At 41.6% G+C, this 24,494-nt stretch overlaps 1 protein-coding gene across 2 annotated transcripts; it reads left to right on the top strand.

Annotated features, from left to right (window-relative positions):
- Nucleotides 1–453: 453 nt before the first annotated feature.
- LOC143334338 (sodium- and chloride-dependent GABA transporter 2-like) lies at nt 454–21,658 on the top strand. 2 transcript variants are annotated; one of them, XM_076753101.1, is made up of 14 exons: nt 454–654; nt 1,768–1,902; nt 2,484–2,621; nt 9,265–9,376; nt 9,501–9,633; nt 9,904–10,038; nt 10,183–10,286; nt 11,081–11,205; nt 11,294–11,406; nt 18,125–18,262; nt 18,372–18,474; nt 19,907–20,007; nt 21,081–21,218; nt 21,342–21,658. In XM_076753101.1, the coding sequence occupies exons 1-14, from the start codon at nt 525–527 to the stop codon at nt 21,456–21,458; spliced, it is 1,722 nt and encodes a 573-aa protein (XP_076609216.1). In that variant the 5' UTR covers nt 454–524; the 3' UTR covers nt 21,459–21,658. The 2 variants fall into 2 exon arrangements, with proteins under 2 accessions (XP_076609216.1, XP_076609215.1); XM_076753100.1 differs by having other exon boundaries at nt 21,048–21,218.
- Nucleotides 21,659–24,494: the final 2,836 nt, after the last annotated feature.

Here is a 24,494-nt window from a genome sequence, read left to right as displayed (position 1 = left end):
CCATCTTTCAGTTTTGAACTCCCTGTGTGAGGATGTCAGGCTTTTATATTTAGGAACAATTTTAAATGTCTTCTCTAACTGTTATTTTAATGAACCTATTTGCCTTATGCATTATTATCATTATCAGATTATCACACTGTAAACACCACAAACAACAGTGTGCACTGTGTGCAGATTAACACTTTAAATGTATATTTAGTTCAGATTCCTCGACTAATAAATTTCAGAGGAAAGTGTACTCAATTTTATTTTTATTACTGTTAAAATTATTAAATGTTGACAATACTGTTACCTGGATTTAACGCTAGTAATTTGAAACAGAACATACATTTTGAAAGGCATGTGATGACAGGGTTAAATGAAAGAACCTTTACCAACGAGCACGTCCTTGCCTTACTGCGCTTTACCAAACAGCCATGGCCTCAGGCCAACAGTCAGCACTGTGACTACAGATGAGCATGACACCAGCCTGACAGAGGTGTGCACTGCTAGTACTAACCAGGCACTGGAGAGGTGACACAGAGATGGAGATGCAAGTGGAAAAGAGGGAACAGTGGAGGAAGAAAAGGGAATATATTCTGGCAGCTGCAGGCAATGTGGTTGGCCTGGGCAATGTGTGGAGATTCCCCTACCTGTGCTATAAGAACGGAGGAGGTGAGCTGGAACACACAAAGTCAATTTACTGTCACATTTGACTGAGTGCTTTCACCTTTCATGGTAATAACTTTTTAGGTAAAGGCAAAAATCAGTTATCAATTTCTTCATTACACCTAGAAGTAGAATACAAACTCAATTTCAATTGAATCAATTGATCAGTCAATTATCAATTTCTACATTACACCTAGAAGTAGAATAGTTGAAGAAGAGCTTAACCTCTGTCAGACAAATGAAATGGGGATTGTGCTAAAGAAACTGCAAGTTGATCGCAAAAATTTGTCACTATTTGCACATTGAGTGTATCTGAAATGATACTTCAGGAACAAGAGTTAAACTAATCTACCGTCTCCTGTTTGCAGGAGAACATGGTCAAACTTACTGTATATACTACAGCAGCTTGTGATTAAGATAAAAACTCATTATTCAGATTTTATTTGTAAAAGTTTATGAAAGCTCACCCCAACTCTGTTTAACTTCACTGTATTAGCAACATGCATAACTGGGACCAGCAGCTAAAACAAAGTTACTAGAACAATGGCATTTGTGGGCAACAGAAGGAAGCTGCTAATTTTAATGAAAAATAAAAACATGATACTGTTTCTGAATCTGTTCTAAATGTAATACTGGCAACTTGCTGAGTGCAGCATTTATTTGTACTTGTTATACAGTTTACACTAAGAGAAAGAGAAGTTAAGTGACTATTGGCATGAATACGCTGAATTGAATAGTTGTAGTTCCACTCCACTGTGGTTACGCAGGTTTGAGCCATTCAGTTACGGTTGACATTCCCATCAGCCTACAGCGGCGTGTGTGTGTGTGTGTGTGTGTGTGTGTGTGTGTGTGTGTGTGTGTGTGTGTATTTTTTAACTGAATGTATTTAGGTTTGGCCAATAGGTCAGACAATCTAAGACATCTGAGGACATCACTCTTGAGTTTTCTGATATTTTATAGATCAACAGATTAATCAATGAATCAAAAAAAGTACTGGTCAGATTAACTCATAATGAAAATAATACTCTACATTGAATCAAACACTCACTTTACTAATGCTGCTCGAGTGCTCATCCCACTACAGCGTCACTGATCTCAGGTGTATTTCTGTGTGTGCAGGTGTCTTCCTGTTGCCTTACTTACTCTTTGCTGTGCTGTGTGGCCTGCCACTCTTCCTGATGGAGACTGTGATTGGTCAATATACACAGGAGGGCGCCGTCACCTGCTGGACCAAGCTCTGCCCCCTGGCAAAGGGTAATCACATCATTTCTGGTTAAGTCACTGTTAACAAAAAGCATTTCCCAGACTTGGTGAGTTTGTGAATTTCAAATACTGTATGTCTTCTCTGTCTGTGTGTGGCTAAATACATACATTGAGCATATAATCTGAAGACAGTATGTCACCCAAAATGGACTAGAACTGAACTGTGAACATTGTTAAATTAAGTTTTTGTGTTAAATTCTTCCTAAAAACCTGGCTCTAATCTTGTGGGGACAAAAATGCTGCTAGAAGCTTGAACCTTGAACCTTATTCTCCCAACATCCTGTGTTCAGGGAAAGTATTCACACTATTCTCATGATGCTGTAGGTGTCATATAAGAGATAAGACACTGCTTGTATGCAGTGCAGGAGAGGATATAAAGTAAGGAATTTCTAGTTCTCCTGTTCCAAGATGCAAAACAAAAAGAATGAGTGATGGAACCTTCACTTAGAGTCCCACTTTGGAATCCCTGCTCCAGCAGAACTGAGGGTAGCCATAATAATGATGGTGAATTCTGGAGATAGACAGAAGGGATGAACTTAAACTGGGATGTTTTGGCTGTTGTCTCCCTCCAGGGACGGGGTATTCTTTGATAGTTGTCCAGCTGTTTTCCAGACTCTACAGCATTGTCCTGGCCTGGGCCTTCGTTTACCTCATCTACTGCTTCAGAGACCCTCTGCCCTGGACCACCTGCAACAATCCCTGGAACACAGGTCAGTGCAGTATGAGGGTGGGTGGATGTATAGCAAATTAAAAGAATCTCAGCACATTTTTTTTTTATTGATTAATGATATGAGTCTTAGCAAATTTCAAACATGCTCCCCTTTACATTAATGTGATGTTGGTTTGATATTTGAATACATGCCCTGGTCACTTTCATGTTAGAGTCATGATGGCATTCTAAGTAGGTCGAACTATTCAAGGTCGGCAGCATAAGACAAGATGAGCAGAGAGAAATGTTTGTCATGTACCACCATCTAAGATCACTGTGATAAATTTACTGTTCAGTCTTCATCTCTTCTGAACAATGAAAACAAAATCCTTTTGATAACCTGTGAAACACAGAAAGACAGGAGGTAAAATAAAATATTACACATGAGAGTAACCTTGAAAATATAACAGGAAACAGATTGAGCAACCCCATAACCATAACAAAAATTTCATTGTTTTAGGTACTCCCAACACATGAGCCAAATCTAAATTATCATTATTGTTATTTCTGCTTCTTTGTTACATGACATTTAATTGACTGAATGAAGGCCAAAGACCACTGCACACGTAAAAAGCAATATGCACAATCATTTAAAAACATTATCAGCATTTGTGGGAAATGTTGCAAGAAAAGTCCTTCCACTGAAATCGAACTCCGGAATGAATGAAATCTCTACAAAAATTCTTATTATTTAACTTGAAAAGAGTTGAAAATTTTCATACTTGTGAAGATTTCCTGAATCATCAAACAAAGCTGTAACAAGGGTAATAAAGGCCCTTTTACCCAGTTCTCTTTACACATGCTTTTATTGTTAACAGTAATATTACGGCTGTGCACATGGTATCCTTAAGTGGCGAAAAGTTGCAAACATAACACAGTAAAGCCTGCTGATGGGATCTTGAGAGTTTTACCAGCTATTAAGGAACAGTAGTGTTCTTACTGAACATTATTATTAAGAAAAAATTATCTAAGCCATAAATTTCCTAGACCTGTATAATTAAAGAATGTTCAATTGAATCAAATGCAAAGTCAAGGAAGATGAGTTTTGTATTTGTATAGTTTGAATAAACAAGTAAATCTTATCCCGATCTGATATTAGAGTGGATGTGACCTTTGGCCGTGAAGCTATTTTGGTGTCTCATTTATTATCTCTTCCAGTTTCTTTTTTAAAATTTATCATAAACCTGCGATGGATTTGCACAATGTATGTTTAAATGTGAAATGAGCCTCCAGTTTTCAATTAATAAATGATCTTTTTCTGGTTGAGGAATTAGGGTTATCAGAGCTTGTCTCGTGGCTGTTGCCATCTCCTTTCTATCCATGCATTCTTTAAAGGTCCCATATTATGAAAAACTCACTTTTTCTGGGATTTGGGATGTAATTTTGGGTCTCTGGTGCTGCCACGTGTTTTCAAAGTGTGAAATAAGACAGTCCTTGCTTTTTTGAGTGAGATACAGATTTCTGAAAGCAGAAAGAAGAAGCTCATTTGGAATTTGAATTCAGCGCGGACACTGACGTAACAAGCCCGCATAAGTACGGTGTCTCTCCTCCCACCAGTTACAGGCTACCTTCTCAGAGATCCGCCATTTCGTTATCGAAAACATTGTGTTAGGAATCATAATGTGGAGGTGCCACACGCAGTGTTCTGTTGTTGGCTGTAAAGACGAGCTCAAATCACTCCATCGGCTCCCAGCCGCAGAGGCAGTGGTGTTGCTAGGGTCTCTTGGGGCTCTAAGCAAGAAATCCCTGGGGCCCCCACCCCACCCATGCATGCCCCAAGCAACTGCCTGGTGTGCCTGTCCGCATGCCCCACCCCTGCACAGAGGACAGAAGAGCAGCGTGGATTGAATTCATTTTTGAAGTCAATGTTCCCACTACAGTCGCAAAAGCCTGTTGGTGTGTGGTTGTGTTAACCACTTCAAGGCTGACCGTTTCTCCAACCTCAGTCAGTACAAGGCAGGATTAGTCGGGAGACTTTCTCTAAAGGAGGCGTCACTTCCAGCTTTGCGTGGAAAACCTGCAGACGAGGGACAAGTAAGTATACAAATAATTAGCTGTGTGTTTCTTTTGTAGATTAGCACGAACTCTTGCGTGTTGTAGCAAGTGTTTTGCCATTGAGAACAATGTAAGGCTAACCACTAGCTTCTAGTTAGCAATCAGCATGGTCTCCACATGCAAACCCAGCCACCCAGTCGGTCAAGCGATACATACACAGACCCTCCGCTGGGTCTAAGCTTTGGGAATTTGTAAACATAATGCATTTGTACTTTCAACACAATAGATAAAACAAAAAAAATACACACTTAAATACCTGAGAAACTATAAAATTCAAATTGCAAAATGTCAGTGATTCACTTTTGTGTGTGTGTGTGTGTGTGTGTGTGTGTGTGTGTGTGTGTGTGTGTGTGTCTGTATTTCGCGGGATATATTGATGATTTGATGGACATGATCATGGAGAAGGTCTTTGTTGACTCATCATCATACAGAGCTGAGATTCTGAAGATAAACATCCAACATCAGGAAACTCCTGACGTATCCAAAGTATACGCATGATGGGACGACTACACATATTATCTTCCACCCAAGGAAGCCGCAGCACCAGCTCACAAACTCCTATAAGCTAAATGCCTGTAATGACTGAGAAAATTGAACATTATGTTAGTCAACAGGTTCTATAATGTCAACATCTGTATTCATTTTTCTAATTTGGATTCAGTGAATCCTTCACTTGTACTGTATTTCCATCTACAAATATTCATGACTGCAGTCAATAAATATTTATTGTATATCTACAAAATGTTTCATGTGAATAAATGTGTAATATACAGTATTTGCTCAGGAAAAACTTGGCTATATGTTCAAGAAAAAATACAAAGTGAATTTGTGACAAACTCACTGCTCTATCCCCCATAGCTGTATTCAGCCCTGTAAATGTTATGTGCGTTCTGCAGCGAGAACACATTTAGGCAAACAAGTTCTAAACCTGGATGGTTGATCCTGCATTGAGGCCTTTCATCCAGCGGCTGCAGCCATGTTGTAACCTATTATGCACAACATAAGGTGAGTGTCTGCGGTGGCATGTTATCTGCAACCATACACTGCGATCATAAACGTAGGTAAAGATAATGTGACCTGTGACACCTGTGGCATGTCCTCAGGCTCTGACTGCATTGTTGCACAATTTCCACCTGTGCACTGATACAAACAAATAAAAAAATCATGCACGTATAAAGCTAAAGAAATAAGAACTCTTGCATACCAACATTCTCAACCAATAATAGCACCCACACTTTAGATTTGAATGTGCGTGTTCTCTCTCACTACTTTTTCTCAGCCTGAGGTGAATGGCCAGTAGTGCTGGTCAGCAGTGTCGTCTGTGTGTGCTCTGAAACTAACAGCACAGTTAGACCGGACAATGTCTCAGCAACCCAGCGGTTGAATTTGATGATCGACACCTCTATCAACCAGTCAGAGTCAAGAGAATCGAGGGGCACCACCCAAGTTCACCATAGAAATACCAATGACGGTCCAGAAGGAACTAACCCCAGAGACAGTATATCACATGAAGAGCGCTCCCCCGACTCTAGAAACCCCCTCCTCTTTATGTAAACAACCAGGACCTTCGGGCTGTGCTTTTATATGGTACCAGGTTTGTGTGGTTTTCGTGACGTGGTGAAATCAGCAGACGCACTAAATTGGACATATGCTATTTTCGTGTTTTCGTTACATGCCCATATAATTTCTTGGGGAATGAGTTATGTTTTATTTGGGTGGCAATGCCTGGTAGAGGCTTTTAGCTGAGTTTCTCCCCGTCATTCTGGGATGCTACTGTAGTAGGTTGAAAAGGCTACATGCTCATTTTCTTAGGGAAACAGACACCCCCTATTTTTTGTTAAATATTTGAACTGATATAACATTTACACAGTTAAGTTGATGCTTGAACACGTCGGTAGATGGCGATACTGTGCCACTGTGGATACCCTAGGGAGAATCGTATAACTGCACTGCTCATGCACAGCTCAGAATTTAATGAGCAACGGCTGGAGCAAGACGCAAACTTGTGTCCTCTCTCTCATTAATCCACAGGTATGTTTAAACTTGCTTTTCCGAGATAAGCTCTGTTTAATAACTAATGTAAGGTTATTGTAAGTAGTTTTGTGTTGTTTAGAGATGTTGTTAAGATGTATAGTGACGAGAGAAGAGTGCATTTGGAACACCTTAGTGAACGGGCACCGCCGAGACCCGCCATTGTGAGCGTTTACTTGCAATCGTTAAACTGTAAAAAGTAGTAACTGTAAACATTTTAAGTGTATGTTACAGATGTTTGTTATTAGAGATATGCAGAAATTTGTTTAAGGAATGTTACAGAGTTCAATTCAGTCAATTAAAAGTAGATATTAGAGAGAGAAACAGCATTTTCAAACTAGTAGTTTGTGAAGCATACTTACGCCATAAATGCGAGACAGTTATGTTCAAAGCTAAAGCAGTGTTAACGTCAATGTTGTAGGGATTATATGTTTGTTATGTGAGCGTAAGTTAAGTGTGGAAGCATGTATATGTGTTAGAACAAGAGTGAATGTAGATGTAAAAGTGCGAATGTGATTTAGGGTGTATAATTTTTGTAAAGGTAATATTTTAGTTAAGCCAATCTTAGTTAAAATGTTCAATACAAGCGCCCCCTGTACAGGGGGCAGTGTAGAGGCTGCTGGCAGTTTAGATGGTCAATGCTCACGCTAGGAAGCACCAATCCTAACTTGCAGTGTTACCGGCGCCAGACCTTGGGGAAATCTGGGCCAATAGACAAGGTCCACAGGCAAGGGTGCATTGTGGATGAATGAGAGAGAGGACACAAGTTTGTGTCTTGCTCCAGCTGTTGCTCATTTAATTCTGGATAATTTCTTAGAACTATAATACATTTTCAGTGAAATCAAACCTACTTCATATGTTATTCATCACTTACATTCCCAACAAGTCTTTTCAACATTCACACCAAACACAAATAAATAAATATACAAAACCAAAATATATATATAAAAAAAAATCTGTTTTACCAAAAATAAATACAAGCAGGTCGACAATAACTTAAATTTTATTCCACATACGTTAAAAAATCTAAGTTCCAAAAAAAAAAAAAAAATAGAAAGACATTTTTAGAGTAACCTTTCAGAAGCGTCCTGCTGAATTCTCTGAGTCTGAGGTTTTATAGGAGCCTCCCCTCCATTCAGGATCCGATTCAGGTTCGAACATGTACAGTTGAACTATGGAAGAAGCAGGTGTGTTCATTGCCGCCATGTCCGCTACTTTCACACGGGTAGTGCTGAGTGAGTCTACGCTCTCCCTGTTAACATGTTAACAGTTTATGGGTTGGGCATAGGCATTAGCAGCAGGTCATTTGCATTTAAAGAAACAGCACATTCTGAAAGGGACTGAAACAGAGGGAAGTAGAGGGAGGCAAGAATCTTTTCTTAAAGCTTATTTCCAGCAAACAGCTTCAAAAACATGTTTTAGGGAACTCATAGACCTATGTAACTTATTGAAAAAGCTTTATAATATGGGACCTTTAAACATGAGTAATAGATGATCCCTAATTACATCCCAAAAACAGAGATAACATTCTACTATGAGGGTACAAGTGTACAACTTCACAGACATCTTCAGAAATCAGGGGGCTTCATTTTTTCTATGTTCCATAAATGTGCTACACTTAAACTTTAACACTTAAATTTCGATGTATTATATTAACTATAAAAGGATGTACAATAATTTGCAATATTACTGGTGTTAAGATGAATTGTGTATAGATGTAAGAGACTTTCCCATTTAGAATTTTGTTTTATTATCATTATTATTATTATTTCTTCTTTGCTGTGTTTTATTTGGATCTTCTCTCACTTTGAAATTAAAGAATTTCCATTTTTGGCTTTGACTCATTTCTTTTTCATTACAGATAATAGTAAATTTGTATCATCCACTGTATTGTTATTTAACTTCCAATATCTTCTGTCGGTGGACTCAGATTCTTTAGAGCCTTTCAACCAAAAACTTATGATTTTATGATGAAACAGCAGAGCGTGAGAATGAGAAACGTCTGAAAGCTGTAATCTTGAGGTGACAATGACCATAATAAGTTCTTGACTGAAAACACCTGCATCCATATATAGTCTTTGATATCTTATCTAATCTTACACTTTGGAAGCTCACCACACACCAACCTCATATGTCGCCATTTTGATCCCCACTTCCTCAGATGTCATGCAGATGTAAGCAATGATAACCCGCCAGATCGAGGCGGCCACAGTTTTAAGAACCGTCACCTCATCTGGACTGAGAGACAGTTGGCACTAGCTAGATCCCTCATCGTTGCAGTGTCAGCACTGAAGAAACAAATATTGTGCAAACAAAGAAAATTCCACTTCCACAATTTTTTTTTGTACTTTATTGTACTTTGATTTCTCAATTTTGTCTTGAAGACACAGGCTGCTAATCATTGAAATGTACATTAATTTAAATGCCAAAAATGAAAGTTCTGCTAAGACTGAAAATAATAGCCAAATGATATTACATTCTGATGACCATTGCAGTCACGTGATGCAGTATGAAGATTAACATTTAATCACTGTGATTATTTCCCTTCCTATCAACAGACAGATGTGTGGACCTCACCTCTACAAATGGGACTGCAATACACAGCAGCAACCTGACAGGAAACTGGACATCTGGAAACCTCACCAAGTCTTCCGTCTCTGAGTTCTGGGAGTAAGTCAGTGTTGTCACATCAAACTCATGCTAAATTACACAGGGCAGCAGCAATCTTTGCATGTCAAATTTGGTAATTCTTCATGCATGTAACCTTCACTGACTGTGTGGTGTCCCCATACAGGAGAGGGGTGTTGTCCATGTCTGGGGGAATAGAGGAGATTGGTACAGTCAGGTGGGAGCTGCTGCTGTCTCTCCTGGCCTGCTGGGTGGCTTGCTACTTCTGCATCTGGAAAGGGGTCCGTTCCACAGGAAAGGTCTGTGAACACTGTTGTGAGAATTCAGGGGCCAACCAGTCTCTTATAGAAAATTCACACTCTCATTTGGGGAAATCCGATTTTTTCACTTTATTTTCATTACACAAACACATACACACACAGGCCCAAAACATACACACAGTGCCCTGTAGAGGTGAACTGGCACCTCTGTAGTCCACAATTAACAGGAGAATAGCTGCAGCGTTTCTATCACCTAATGCAGTTAATGTATATGACCAGTAATATGCTAAATAATCACTAAAATTTTAGGCGGTGTACGTCACGGCTGTGTTCCCTTATGTGACACTGGTCATCCTGCTGGTCAGGGGGTTGACTCTGCCAGGAGCCTGGCAGGGTGTGGTCTACTATCTGTATCCAGATTTCTCTCGCCTGGCAGATTTTCAGGTGAGACACCTTGGACAAATCCTTACAGCTTTACGGTGTCTGGTTTGGTCTTTTTATTGTTGATCTGTAAGGGTCACACCCAGCTGGGCCAATTATCACTGGAGATGAGTGAATTAAATACAATTTTTCATCGTTGTTAATCAGGTGTGGATGGAGGCTTGTACTCAGGTCCTCTTCTCATATAGTATTGCAACAGGAAGCATAATCACACTGGGCAGCTACAACAAAGTCAAGAACAACTGCTACAGGTAAGCCATTTGATCAGTAGTTCCACTAACATTCAACACACTCCAGGCTTCTTTTTTCAGCATCTGTCCCCACAATGCTGTGTTGGTATTGTTAATTCAATGATGGGTCTGCCATGCGCTGCTCTTAATCAGGGATTGGAAAGATTACACAAGATCATTTCTCAAGTCTTTTCTCTTGTGAACCAAAAGACACAGGTTCAAAACACCCCTAAAAGACATTGATCTACCAAAAGGTGTCATTTTTACATCATTTAAACCATTTTCAACATCACCCAGGGTTCAGAAGTTAACAGGCGGCTCTGTGATAATGGAGGAGCTCTGCCGAAGGGAGAAAAGATGTTTGGGAGAGTCTTTCGAACATGGTGATCAAATACTTTTTTGCATCTCCAAAGTAAAGGCATCATAGGAGAACGATGGGGCTGACTGGCTGTCCCACATAACTGATCCCCAGGCATGGGCAGATCTGGTCACAACGTAAATAAAATATGATGATAAGCAGCTGGCCAGTAGGATTAGGCAGAGGCTGTGACAATAAATACATTTCAAATTATATATATGTACAGGAGATAGATAGATAGATAGATAGATAGATAGATAGATAGATAGATAGATAGATAGATAAATAGGGGTATCTCCAAAAAAAAAAAAAAAAAAAAACTATCTGCATAGCAAAAGAAAATAATTCAAGGATGCCCGACAATCTGAGGCCTAACAGTAGGACAGCCAAGACACTGTAAGGGCATTCCCCCACATAGTCCTGCTCTGTATGCTAAGCTCTGTGGGTCTGTATGCAGGGACAGTCTGTGGTTGTGTGCACTGAACAGCTGCACCAGCTTTGTTGCCGGCTTCGCAGTCTTCTCAGCTCTGGGCTTCATGTCCCACAAACAAGGAATTCCCATCAACTTGGTGGTTGAATCAGGTACATATGATTTAAAGCCCAATGCTATTGTCTCTAACACAAGTGAGGTGGAGAGGACAACAATTGAAATGTGTCTTCTGTCCTCCAGGCCCTGGGCTGGCATTCATAGCTTTTCCTCAGGCTGTAGCCATGATGCCCCTACCTCAGCTGTGGGCCGCCTGCTTCTTCATTATGCTCATTCTGTTGGGACTGGATACAGTGGTAAGATGAAGAGAACACACAACATACCACTGTGTTGTATTCATTTAATGTATAAGGATATACTGCAACTGTTTATGGAGGTTCAACACCAAGTTCATTGTGAAACCATTGTTTTACAATGAACATGTAAAACTGCAGCTTAAAGTCCATTTGTGGAGAAGTTACTATAATTGTAACAAATCTTTGTCTTTGTATATGTTTTTAGCCATGCTAGCAGCCTGGCTCTGAAATATGTCTGAAATATCTCAACAGCTGTGGGTTGTATTGCCATGACATTTTGTATGGTATGGTAGCCTAAGCCTCGAATATTTAATCCTTGATGGCCAAAAAAATTCCTTAAATTTAAGGATGATAAGTCTGAGGTCCTGTTTGATTCCCCAGATTCCATCAGCACTGTTGCTGCTTGGCTTGTCTGTCAAATTATATTAAGCAAGCTGTTTGGAATCAAGGGGAAACATTTGATGCTAACCTCTGTTTTGATGATCAAATAACAAATGTTGTTCAGTCATGTTTCTTCCAGGTCAACATAATCTCTGATATTAAGTCATTTTTATCAGTTGCTGATTTGAAAATTTTCACATGCTTTTATGTATTCTCAGCTTGATTATTGCAATGCACGTTAGTTAAATATCAGCCAGGGCGCTGTCCATCATCTCTAGCTGCTACAAAAGACTAATTATATATCTCCAAACAAACAAACAAAAGTTATGTCATGACACTTTCCATATGGAGCAGGTCTAGACCAAACTCTTTAATTTGCAGAGACCCAGCAATTCCCCATGAGCAAGCATTTGGTGATGGCAGTGAAGAAAAACTTTCTTTTTAACAGGCAGGAACCTTGAACAGAACCAGACTCTACATTGGCGGCCATCTGCCTCAACCAGTTGGGTTTAGAGAGAGAGAGAGAGAGAGAGAGAGCAGATACGCACACCAATGACAGTAATAACAATAACAGCTCTGGCAATAACAGAAATATGGCTGATAACAAAAAATAGTATATGACAGTATACGTTGTGTTTCTCCGCCATACACCTCTGTCTAAATTTGACTTTTTATGAAATTTTAAGCAACTTTTTCATGGCATACTTTTTAGATTTTGTTTCTTTTTAACCACTCCTCCTAATCTGAGAAACAATTCTAGTAATCTGACGCCTTGATCTCACGCAAATTAAACAAACTGAGCACAGCTCAGTCAGCCATGGCTCCACTTACCTCACCATCCGACTGCCAAAGCTGCTTCGCCCTCGGCAAGAAAATTGCTGAGCTGGAGCAGAGGATTTCCACTCTCTACAAAATCCAGGAAGCCGAGAGACACCTGGACACAATCCTCTTCGGCCCTGCACAAGTCTCTGCCACCAATAAAGACCTTGAGGCCACGGCTCCTTACTCGGCTGCTTCGGCTACTGACTTTACGCAGCGCGCCACTATGGCCCCGGCCGCGGGTTCCACTCCACCCGCTGCTGCTTCTGCTCTGGCCGCTACTACCGCTGCCACGATGCTCTGCTCTGCTCTGCGCGGGCCGCTGCTGCCGCGCCGGCCGCTGGCTCCGCTCCTCTCTCCTCTCCTGAGGACCCCTGGTTCCAGCTCGGGGCTAAACCCAAGGTCCCAGTCAGCTCCACTCCTTTACACCCGGACTCCTGGGTGGTCGTTGGCGATCGCAAATGGAGGGAGAGGCCGTCACTTCATACTCCCTCAACCTGTGACATCCAGCTACATAATCGCTATGACATCCTGGACTCACACGAATTTCCACCACTGGCTAGGAACCGGGGGCCTTCTTCTCCACCTCCCAGGATTTTAAATGACTTCAGCGGATCCCCACCGCTCCCGCCTGTCCCGGTGAATGCATCTGGGCGGACAACTCGCCCCATTTCTCGCCGAGCACAACACAATTTCACTCCGGCTCCGCAGGGCTCTTCCTCTGTCCGTCCTTCGCCACCCGATCCCACAACGAGTGCACACCCGCATCATCCGCCACTGGCGGCCGGTGGCGCACAGGTCGCTGGGCACGCCACCTTGAAACCTCAACGGTCCTCATCCCGTTCCACGACATCTTCCGCCCGACGTCGGATCCTGAAGGATGCCGTGCTCCGGCGCTCTGGTGGTCTTCCTCATCCGGAGCCAGCGGGGAATCCCTCCCCCAGCCTCGAAAAAGCATCCTCCTCACCGCATCCGTCTGCCCGGACGCACAGCGCAGACCATGGATTATCCAGCCACGGGACCTCACAACCTCCACTACCTCGTCCCCTCTTCCCTCCAACCACTTTGGTAGTGGGCGATTCAATAACTCGCGGAATTCGCTTCTTCAACGCAGCAACTCACTGCTTCCCAGGAGCCACAGTCCCGGTTATCCTGGAGAAACTTCCTGGTCTGCTGCGGTCACTCCCATCCTCCATAACCCGTGTCTTAGTACACGTGGGCTGCGTTGACACCGCTCAGAAGCCGTCTGAGCTGATTAAAAGGGATTTTAACAACCTTTTTAGCTTTTTAAACAAGTGTGGAAAGTCTGTTTTTATCAGCGGTCCTCTTCCCACACTGTCTCATCATGGAGCATGGCGCTTCAGCAAGCTCCTCTACCTGAACACTTGGCTACAGTCCGCCTGCAGAGCTTTTAATGTTGGTTTTATCTACAATTTTAACCTGTTTTGGAATCGTCCCTCATTTTACAGGGCCGACGGAGTTCACCCCAACAGGCTTGGCAGCCGAATGCTAACGGCTAACATTCACCACGCCGTCCAGTATGCTCCACGAGATTGACTGTTTACCTGTCACACCCCCTCCCCAGATTCTTCGTCTCCGTCTGTACCAGCTGTTCATAGCACTATTGCACTCACTAGCCCCCTCTACAGTCTACAGTTGTCACTACCACCTAAACCGGACATCTTTCCCATACAAACCATTACAGGCAGACGTTTTCCCCGGACTCACATGCAAAGCGCTTTTAACAGAGACAATCTCGTACACCCAGACATTTTATCTCCCTGTGGTCATGAGCGCACGCTCAGCATGAACATTAATCTGGCTGTGCTGAACGTGCGCTCTCTTTTAAACAAATCTTTTATTATAAATGACCTGATTTTAGACAACAAGTTAGATGGGTTACTTTTAACAGAGACATGGCTTGGCACCGAGGCAAAAGTTGTTCTCACCGAGGCTTCCCCACCAAATTTTAACTTTTTATTCTCCACCAGGAGTGGCAAGAGAGGAGGCGGGACTGCATCAATTTTTAATAACGTCTTAATGTCAAAGGAAGTCTATTTTAACAGTTACTCATCTTTTGAGTATCATGCTTTTGTTTTTAGCAGTCCTCCTGTTCTCTGCATCACTGTTTATAGACCACCCCATCATTCCACTGCTTTTATCAGTGAATTTTCAGAGCTTTTATTTATTTTAATATCGCCAGTCTTAACCATCAGGACGCCCCGGTGAGAACAGTGAGGAAACGCCACCTAACTTCTGAGGTGGCTGCAAATTTTATCGAGATTTTACAGAGCACTCCTGCAGAAGTTTTACCTGCACCCTGTGATTTTATTGTTGACAATTTTAACAGGAAACTGCGATTAACCTTAGACTCTGTGGCTCCACTTTTAACAAAAACGGTAAAAACAAAATCTTTACCCCCGTGGAGAAGTAAAGATGAAATTAAAAAATCAAAGAGACTATGCAGGATTGCGGAGAGAAGGTGGAGAAAAAATAAACTCACAGTCCACTATGAGATATTCCGTGAACAACTCAAATCTTACAATAAAACAGTCAAACAGGCAAGAATATCCCATTTCTCAAATCTCATCTCAGAAAACAAAAACAACCCAAAATTTCTTTTCTCCACCTTCAATCTTTTAACTAACACCAATTTTAAAAAATCCCCAGAGACACCAACGGATGCCCTCTGCGAGGACTTTGCAGACCACTTCAGAAGTAAAATCGAAGACATCAGATCCAGTCTTGTATCACATCAGAACGTAACTTTTAACACATCTGGACAGTCGATTTTATCCGAGGAAACACTGGAGAGTTTTGCCCTGGTTGATGCGAGGACACTTGGTCGAGTTTTCTCCCAGGTAAACCCAACAACCTGCCTTTTAGATCCAATTCCCACATCACTTTTAAAGACATTTTATGGATTCTTCAAGGAACAGATTTTAAATATAGTGAATTGCTCTCTTCAGACGGGTGTCTTCCCTGCTGCCTTCAAAACGGCAGTGGTGAGGCCCCTTCTGAAGAAGGACAATTTAGACCCCAGCATTCTTAATAACTACAGACCTGTATCCAACTTACCCTTTTTAAGTAAGATTTTAGAAAAGCTGGTCTTTAACCATCTAAGTTATTTCTTAACTACTAATAACATTTTAGAGAAATATCAGTCTGGTTTTAGAGTGAACCACAGTACCGAGACAGCCCTTTTAAAGATTTTAAATGATATCAGGTGTAATGCAGACTCACAAAAACTCACAGTCCTGGTGCTACTGGATCTAAGTGCTGCCTTTGATACAGTAGATCACCACATTTTATTAAACAGACTCAGAAACCTGGTAGGCCTCTCTGGTACTGTTTTTAATTGGTTTTACTCGTATCTCACAGACCGCTGTTTCTATGTAAGTTTGGATGCATGTTCCTCTGGAACCCGTGAAATGAAGTGTGGGGTGCCCCAAGGGTCAATTTTAGGTCCAGTACTTTTTAATCTTTACATGCTTCCCCTTGGGGATGTTATCAGGAGACACGGCATCAGCTTCCACAGTTATGCTGATGATACACAGCTTTACATTGCCGTGTCTCCTGATGACACGGGGCCCATTGAGACCCTTTTAAACTGTATTTTAGACATCAAGTCATGGATGGCAGAGAACTTCCTGCAGCTCAACCAGGATAAAACAGAGGTTTTAGTTATTGGTCCTGAAGCCCAGAGAGAGACACTTTTAACAAAACTACGAGGTTTTACCCCCTCACAATCCGTTAAGAACCTGGGCGTCATTTTCGACTCTGAGCTCAGTTTTATTCCTCATATTAAAAATGTAACAAAGATAGGTTTTTACCACCTTAAAAATATAGCCAGAGTCCGCCCGTTTCTCTCTCAGGCTAACACGGAGGTACTGATGCATGCTTTTATCTCTTGCCGTCTAGATTATTGTAATGCCCTGCTCTCTGGTCTTCCCAAAAAGACTATCAATAACTTGCAATTACTCCAGAACTCAGCGTGTGTGCTGACGAGGACCAGAGGGCGGGAGCACATTACACCAGTTCTAGAATCGCTGCATTGGCTCCCCGTGTGTTTCAGGATTGATTTTAAGGTGCTTTTATTAGTTTTTAAGTGTTTTAATGGTCTTGGGCCATCTTATTTGTCTGAACTGCTTTTACCATACCAGCCCTCGCGGAACCTGAGGTCCTCTGGCACTGGCCTCTTAATTGTTCCAAGGGTCCGGACCAAAACCCACGGGGAGGCGGCATTCAGCCATTATGGTCCGAGGCTTTGGAACAGCCTGCCGGAGGGCATCAGGACCGCAGAGACCGTTGGTGTTTTTAAGAGGAGGCTCAAGACTCACCTTTTTAGTTTGGCTTTCAATTGATTTCTTTTACTCTTTTAATTCAGACCTGTTTTATCCTAGCCTATTGTCTTTAGCCTTTAGGCGATTTTACTTTAGGCCTTATGTCTCTTATTCCATTGTCTTTTAGGTTTCAGGTCTTTTTATTCCATTGTCTTTTATGTTTTAGCTCCAGTGTCTCCTCATGGGGGGCCTCCATGCTGGGAGGTGTGTCTGGCCTGCCCGCTGGGGCGTCGTCCTGGGGACTCCTTGGGCCCGGAGGACTGGGGGGATCTGCCCTGTGTGTGGAGTCCATCCCGGTCTATCTGGGTCGGGGGTCTCTGCTACGGCAGCGCTGCCTGTGGGCTGTGACCCCTTGCAGTGTGGATGAGCTCCCCATGGATGGTTTTTTCCTCTCTTGATTCCTCAGTGCCCTGCCATGTCATTATACCGACAGCTACGTTGGGGTGTGTGTGTGTGTGTGTGTGTGTGTGTGTGTGTGTGTGTGTGGCTGTGTGGTTGCGTACTATTTTGCACTATCATGGGTGGGTGTATGTATTTGTGGTTGTGTTCTATTTTCTATTATCATGTTTTTATCTTTTGTCAAGCACCTTGTGTTGCATTTTTTATGTATGAAAGGTGCTATACAAATAAAGTTTGATTGATTGATTGATTGATATATGTATGTGGTATGTGTATGATAGAATATGCATATGATAACAATAATATGTATGTAATAACAATAGAAATGTGACTGATAATAATAACACTCGCAGTTTGCATCAAGCAAAGCCACAGCAGCAGGTGTCAAAGGTGCGTCAAATGAAAAGTCTGAGTCAAAGGGGTGGTTTCAGGCAGAAAAGGATTTATAGAATCTTATTTCTATTTGTCATTGGAGTCCTCATTGCTTAAACCAAGGACTTGAAGAACAAGGGATGAAACGGAGAAATTTGAAGCATTTCTTTGCATTGCATAATGCACCAGACATTCCAATGAGAAGAAAGAACAAACATTAAGAAAAAAAACAGGATAGAAGCTTTCCTCACTGCACTGGAGGAGAAAAGGACAGTCAATCATCCAGTTTAATTACAACAGCTACATATGGAGTGATATTGAAGGCCCAGCCAGGCTCTTCACTCTGCCTGTTTGATGTAATGAGTTGGTAAAATTCTATTCTTCTGTCTGCTTGTGTGTGTTAGTTTACAGGCTTGGAAGCTATAATATCATCAGTGATTGACATGTTCCCAGGACAGATGCGCAAACCCTGGCGCAGAGAAATCTTCCTCATCTTGTTCTGCTCTGTCTGCTTCATCTTACAGATCCCTCTCACCACTCAGGTACAACGCAGGCCTGTGTAATCCTAATAAAAAACACCAGCTAACACTGTCATATTGGAGTAGTATTTTAAGTGCAACTACATATATTTACTTGTTCTGTGTTGTCCAGGGAGGAGTGTACCTATTCCAGCTGATGGACTACTATGGTGCAAATGGAGCGTGTATATTGTTTGTGTCTCTGATTGAGTGTGTGGCTGTTGGCTGGGCCTTTGGTAAGTGATTACCAGATATAATTGTACTATCCAGCTATCTGTCACCAGTTACCAGGATCTAAATTTCAGCCCTGTGTCCTAGGAATTCTGGTCATATTTGATGATTGTGCCTAACAATTTAGGGATGTGGTGTTCATTAAAAATCCTCCTGAGCTTTTCAGATACTCCTGCAAAGTAAGGGATGACAATGTTATTCTGTTCATGGTCCTTTCCTAATCTTTCTCTTCTGTGCCTCTTTGTGGTCTCAGTGAAGGCCCAGTTTGGGTAACCACGCTTTCTGAATGCATCCCTGACATATTTCTGCTCCTTATCCTTGCCTTCTGTCCTTGTGGGCACAGTCTGAGCCCGGTGGTGTAGATTTCTGATAAACCCCCAACTCCATAAATACAAAGATTAGCTTCTCCAGGGTACATGCAGTAATATAGTGGTTGGTCAATGATGTTTCTGGTGGGTGATTCTCTGGCCTTGATGTGTTCTACCACTGGTATCTGTTCAAGTGTGACTGCAAAATTCAGTCCAAGACATCTTTTTCTGGTTAGGTTAGGACTAGTTCTTAACCCACTTCTCTATATAGTGGTTGGTCAATGATGTTGTTTCTGATCTCTGCTGTGCTTGTAATGCTTGAAATTTTCATGTCTCTCAGTCCTTGACCTTGGTGTACTGTTATGTCTGTGCCTTGTAGACAGTCCCTTAAGCATCTGGTCCATCTTAACTTTAAGTTTGTTGATGGTGAAATTAATCTGTCTCACTCTCTGGTTGAGCAGTTGATGCTGAGCTTTTTTGGAGAAACCTATCAGCTCTGTGGCATTTCATGGTGGACCCCAGGTGTAAGCCATAGAGAATGATCCTGTGTTGCCTGCATCTTCAAGTTGAAACAAAGATGGTTCCTATAGTCCATGAGTTTTCTGGATGTCCTTTCATATTCCCATACCACTCAAAGGGTGTTCCTACCAAAGTGTGTAGCAACATGTCTGTAAAGACATGTTGCTACACAGACATGCTGGTAGATGGATTTTGTTACCTTTAAACATAGCCAGCCTATAGTTTGTTTGCCATTACCGTGTTTCTCTAGTTGGCAAGCACATATATTGTATAAGAAATTCTTTATAAAACATTACAAAATTACAAAACATAATCGAACATAATAAAGGACTTTGCAGAAGCATCCAATGTCAGAGTTCATGTCTGGCAAGAGAGATGTCAATTTTGAGTTCCCCTGCCATAGTTCCTTTACCCAGAAATTTCCCTTTTGTAGGTGTTGTACTTTTTGATGTACATTTCCATTCCCTCCTCCCATTTTCACCTCGCCTGTCTTCTCTGTCTGAAAGTTCTATGTCAGCTGCACTTCTGATCACATCTATAGTAAGTGTTGGGCTTTGTCAAAAGTGTGCTCTTTAACACTTGTTACTGACAAACTGTAATTATCATGCAGGTGCTGAACAGATGTGTGATGCAGTTAAAGCCATGACAGGACAGAGGCCGTGGGTTCTGTTCAAACTGTGCTGGCGTTACATCACCCCTCTGATCACCATGGTTAGTCACACACTGTTAACAGCTGCAGGAGTCTGACACAAAACAGAAATGGAATGAAATCAAGACAACTGTGGTGACGATTAAGGTTTGGCTATCAGCAATCAATAAGAAGGTGAAGCGAGTCTCTGTAGGGCCCATATTTGTCTAGCGTTAAAATGTGTTATATTGACTGCCTTAACCCAGGAAATCATTCCTAATATATTCTGTGAGAGGAAAGATGTTTTGGGCTTGATGACGATAAGCTTATTAAAAGGTTGTTTTGGCAAAAAAAAAAATCAACAATACATCACAAGTAACTTGACGAAATTAAGTGTAGGAGACTTCATTTATGACTTTGAAGTCCTACTCAGAGGTCTTAGTGTTTTTAGTCCTAGGTAGTTTACTTTCAGTGCAGGGATTCTGAGATGGTTGGTAAATCCAGACCCAGAACCGCATCAGGAATTTATGAATGTTACATGAATGCTACAACCGATTTCATTGCACAAGCAAAAACCTGAATCACCAAAAAATGTTACAGCATCATATCTGATAGGCTCCTATACCTCCTCCCAGAGGGCAGGTGGCTGAAGAGATTGCGTGCGGGGTGGCTTGCATCGCTCACAATTGTGATCGCTTTGTGGGTGAGGCAGGTGGTGTATATGTCTTGCAGGGAGGGGAGTGGGGCAACAATGATCCTTCCAGCTGTGTTCACTATGCTCTGCAGGGCTGTCCTGCTGTAGTTAGTGCAGCTCCCACCCCATACAGTGATACAGCTGGAAAGGATGCTCTCAGTGGTGCCTCAGTAAAATGTGCTCATGATGGGTGGTAGAGCACTAGCCCGCTTGACTTTGCGTAGGAAGTAGAGGCACTGGCTGGGCTTTGTTCACCAGTGATGCGGTGTTGGTGGTCCAGGAGAGGTCCCCACTGATGTGTACCTCCAGGAAGTTGGTGCTGCTCACTCTCTCCACAGCAGCACCGTCGATGGTCGGTGGCGGGTGTTGGGTGTGGCCTCTCTGGAAGTCTGCAGAAATACTAGTTTGTTCCTCTGCTTGTCCTTCAAGATTTTCTTCATCTGCTCATTTCTGGACTACCAGCCGCTGACATCCACTGGGGGCTATGTGTACCCAGACTGGGCTTACTATCTGGGCTGGGCCATGGCCTTCTCCTCTGTGGTTCCAGTGCCCATCTGGGCTGTCTACAAGATCTGCTTCACTGATGGCACGCTCCGACAGGTAAGACCACCAAAACATCCTGCTTTGTATTTTTACTCTACCTGACTTTTAATAATTGATTACCATTCAGGGCACCTCAAGCTGCACACAATGTCAAAATGTCCCTTTTTCTGTCCTCAACAGCGTCTGTCGGTCCTGTGGCATCCTGTTAGAGATCCTGTTGAACCCAAGACAAACAACGAACTCCTAAATGAAATAGAGATGAAACCAGTGTCAGCTCCTTTTCCTGACATGTTATAAGTTATAGTCATTCTTGTCATTACCGTAGAGATATACAGTAGATGCTGCATTTGTGCTTGTGAGATGGATTACCATCGCCAGCATCTTACAACAGAGGTGTTCTGAAACGTTCAAATAGCAGAATGTGCTAGACTTTTGTGATGCTTTCATATGTTCTATCAAAAGAAATGCAAAACCATGCTACAGGGAATAAACATTTCACGAATGGGAAATTTTGTTCAGCTTTTTATTCCGTGTTACAAAAGTATTGAATTTGTTACATAACAATAAGTAAATCTTTCTTTTAAGCTGAAAAAGTTAAGCGACTAACCTGATACTAAATAAAAGCTAGCTAGCTCATGCCAGGTAACAAAAAAAAATCAACATTTTTATTATGTAATATATCAGTAAGATGCTGGGAATTGCATGTGTCAGCTATGTTGCTGATGTCATGTATTTTATCATTATCATCATCTGCTTTAAAATGTTAAATCTGTTTCGAAACACTGACATGACATACATACAACAAACATGACAACTCTGCACAACCCTGTTGAGTCACTGGATCTATTTTTTGTATATAATATGTGGCTAAAAATGTAAATTAGCAATTATTCCCCAAACTAGTGACAAAGGGATGAAAGCAGTTCTTTTCAGTGTACTGAATCACTCAAATCTAGACTAGAGTTGAGCATGTGTGCCATTTCTCAGCACCTATTATGCTGAAATTTGGTCACATCAAATATTGCAGTGGACCTATAGTTTGCGTTTCCTTCCTCTTTTGAAGATAAATAATATACTTTTCCTTTAAAATACTCATAGAAAATAGTCATAGAACACACAAGGGCAACAGTTTGGATGGCCATAGGGCATTACTTTGCATCATCTTTTTTTCTCTGTCATGCCTGTCAAAAAGTAAGAAAAGTGAGTTGAGTAGAAATAAGTTGTTGTTTGAGCACATCCTACGGCTAAAAAGTTGAAACAATGACTTTCAAACAGAGTGTTGATGACTTTTATGGCCATGGATGAAACCAAGTTACAGTGACATAATGGGGAGCTGTAAATGCTTGTATGTTAAGTTAATAGTTGTTCACCTTAAAAATCAAGAGGGTATCATGGTATCAACTTCTAATATCCAGTGCTGTAGGGGGTTGCATTGAATATGAAAGTAAATCCCAGGAACATGTTTCTTTCTTTGTTTTCAGAGAGACCATTGAAGGAAATGCTGAATGAGAGCATGCACTGAGTTATAGAAGCTAGTGGAACATAGGCTGGCATGGGGACTGCATGGGGACTGCGACTCTGTGTCACATTAACTAAAACAAACAATTTTAGCACTTTCTATGAAGACAGACAGCAAAAGTTAGTGTCAGTGGAGCAGTTTGCAGTGTTAGTCACCTTCATCCTGTACGCTGATTCATCAGGTCTTGTTATTAGTCTGACAAACTATCTGGCAGACTATCTGCAGTAAATAACTGATCATCGTCATGAGTGGTGCAGTCATTGACAGAATAGGTTTGGAGCAGTAGACAAATGCAGCAACCCTGGGAACAAGAGTGTGTTGTCAACTTAAAGCATGTTGTGTGTGAGCTCATTTCTCGATCAGGTCCGGCTGTAGCAGGGTGTAGGTCGCCATATGGTTCATGATCCATTAGCTACTGTACATACCATAATGTATGTGTCTGCAAGGCGGTGATGGAAGGGGTGCGTTAGTGGAATTAATGTGGTCAGTGCACCAAAACACTGGCGGCTGTATGAGTGTGAGTGTGAAAATAGGTCAGTTGAACTAACACAACAACATACGGCAAAGAGCAAAGTTCCTGAGGTAAATATGGGTACAGAAGTGGTTAGAAATTTGGTCCAGGTATTTGTGATCCCCTAAACGTTATTTTTCCGCAGTGTGGTGGAAATGTGATCAATTAGACAAAGATGCCACAAAATACAAAGACATTAACACAAGACAACAAACAGAAATTATGATTTGAATACAGTGTAGATTTTTAGTTCAGTTTTTGTTAGTGGGAGTGTTGTGATTGAGTGTGTGTATGAAAGTGGATTGTATAAGTGTGCTGCCAAACTGTGACCAGATGCACAGGTAGACTACATGTGAGGAGGAGGAGGAGGAGGAGGAGGAGGAGGAATAAAATAAGTTAACTCAATTTTTCTTCCATCATCAAGTCAGAATTTTTATCTGACAGGCACCGCGGTTGATGACCAAAGACCTGCAAAAAAGCTGCACTTTGTATGCCAATGAGCAAATGTTTGCATGCTAACAAATCATGTTTTGCTGTCTGTTTGCTCATTGATTAAATTGATTAAATTGCTACTTAAAGTGTCTAAAGTAACTGGATGTATAAAAACATATGTTTGTTTTAATAATTTTGATGAACTGATCCTTTAAGGTTTGACAAAGATGAGTGACATTTTATGGCTGTATGGCAAAGAAAGACATGAGGATTGATTTGAAATAGAAAGAAACTGCTGGGGAGTCAGACAGGGCGACGAGTGGAGAGGGGATGTGCAGAGGATGCTCAGTCAGACACAGTCTATGTGTATCCATGCATGTGTTTGCAGACCAGCAGATGTGTTTACACGTGGACATGCCTGTGCACGTGTGTTCCTCCTCAGCCATGTGGTGATCCTGTGTCACAGTGGAAACATGTGGCTGGGAAGTGGAACAGTGTCACACATAATACTGGTCAACATGAAATCGGAGTAACCTCACTGTTTACCCCCTGTTGTTCATGTTTTCTGATCATGTCTCTTGCTTGCATTCATTTTCATCTTGTTTAAAAATGTTACAGTACATTCTAATTTATGTGTAGGCCAAATGAAAAGAATAAGAATAATATCTAATCAGCATTCTAATCAATAATTTTGATAGTAAGATATTGGATAGAATTAAGCTGGTCTCATAGGTTTCCTAAATGAATGTGGAAGAGCAGTCAGTCCCAAACTGACAAACTGACCGTTCAACTGAACTTCCCAAAATTGTCTAATGAGCTTCTTTGTCTTTGGTGGTCCTCAGGCCACAGTTAACAACAAAGCTGAACTGAG

Source organism: Chaetodon auriga, chromosome 16 (assembly GCF_051107435.1).
Source record: "Chaetodon auriga isolate fChaAug3 chromosome 16, fChaAug3.hap1, whole genome shotgun sequence".
NCBI lineage: Eukaryota > Metazoa > Chordata > Actinopteri > Chaetodontiformes > Chaetodontidae > Chaetodon > Chaetodon auriga.
This window is presented reverse-complemented; position numbering and strand designations above follow the sequence as displayed.

Excerpts from the sequence above, each read along its gene's own strand:
- LOC143334338 (XM_076753100.1), top strand. The coding sequence starts at position 525 with ATGGAGATGCAAGTGGAAAAGAGGGAACAGTGGAGGAAGAAAAGGGAA. Across the intron at positions 10,287-11,080 it reads GTCAAGAACAACTGCTACAG|GGACAGTCTGTGGTTGTGTG; the intron begins GTAAGCCATTTG and ends GTCTGTATGCAG. Across the intron at positions 11,206-11,293 it reads CAACTTGGTGGTTGAATCAG|GCCCTGGGCTGGCATTCATA; the intron begins GTACATATGATT and ends TCTGTCCTCCAG.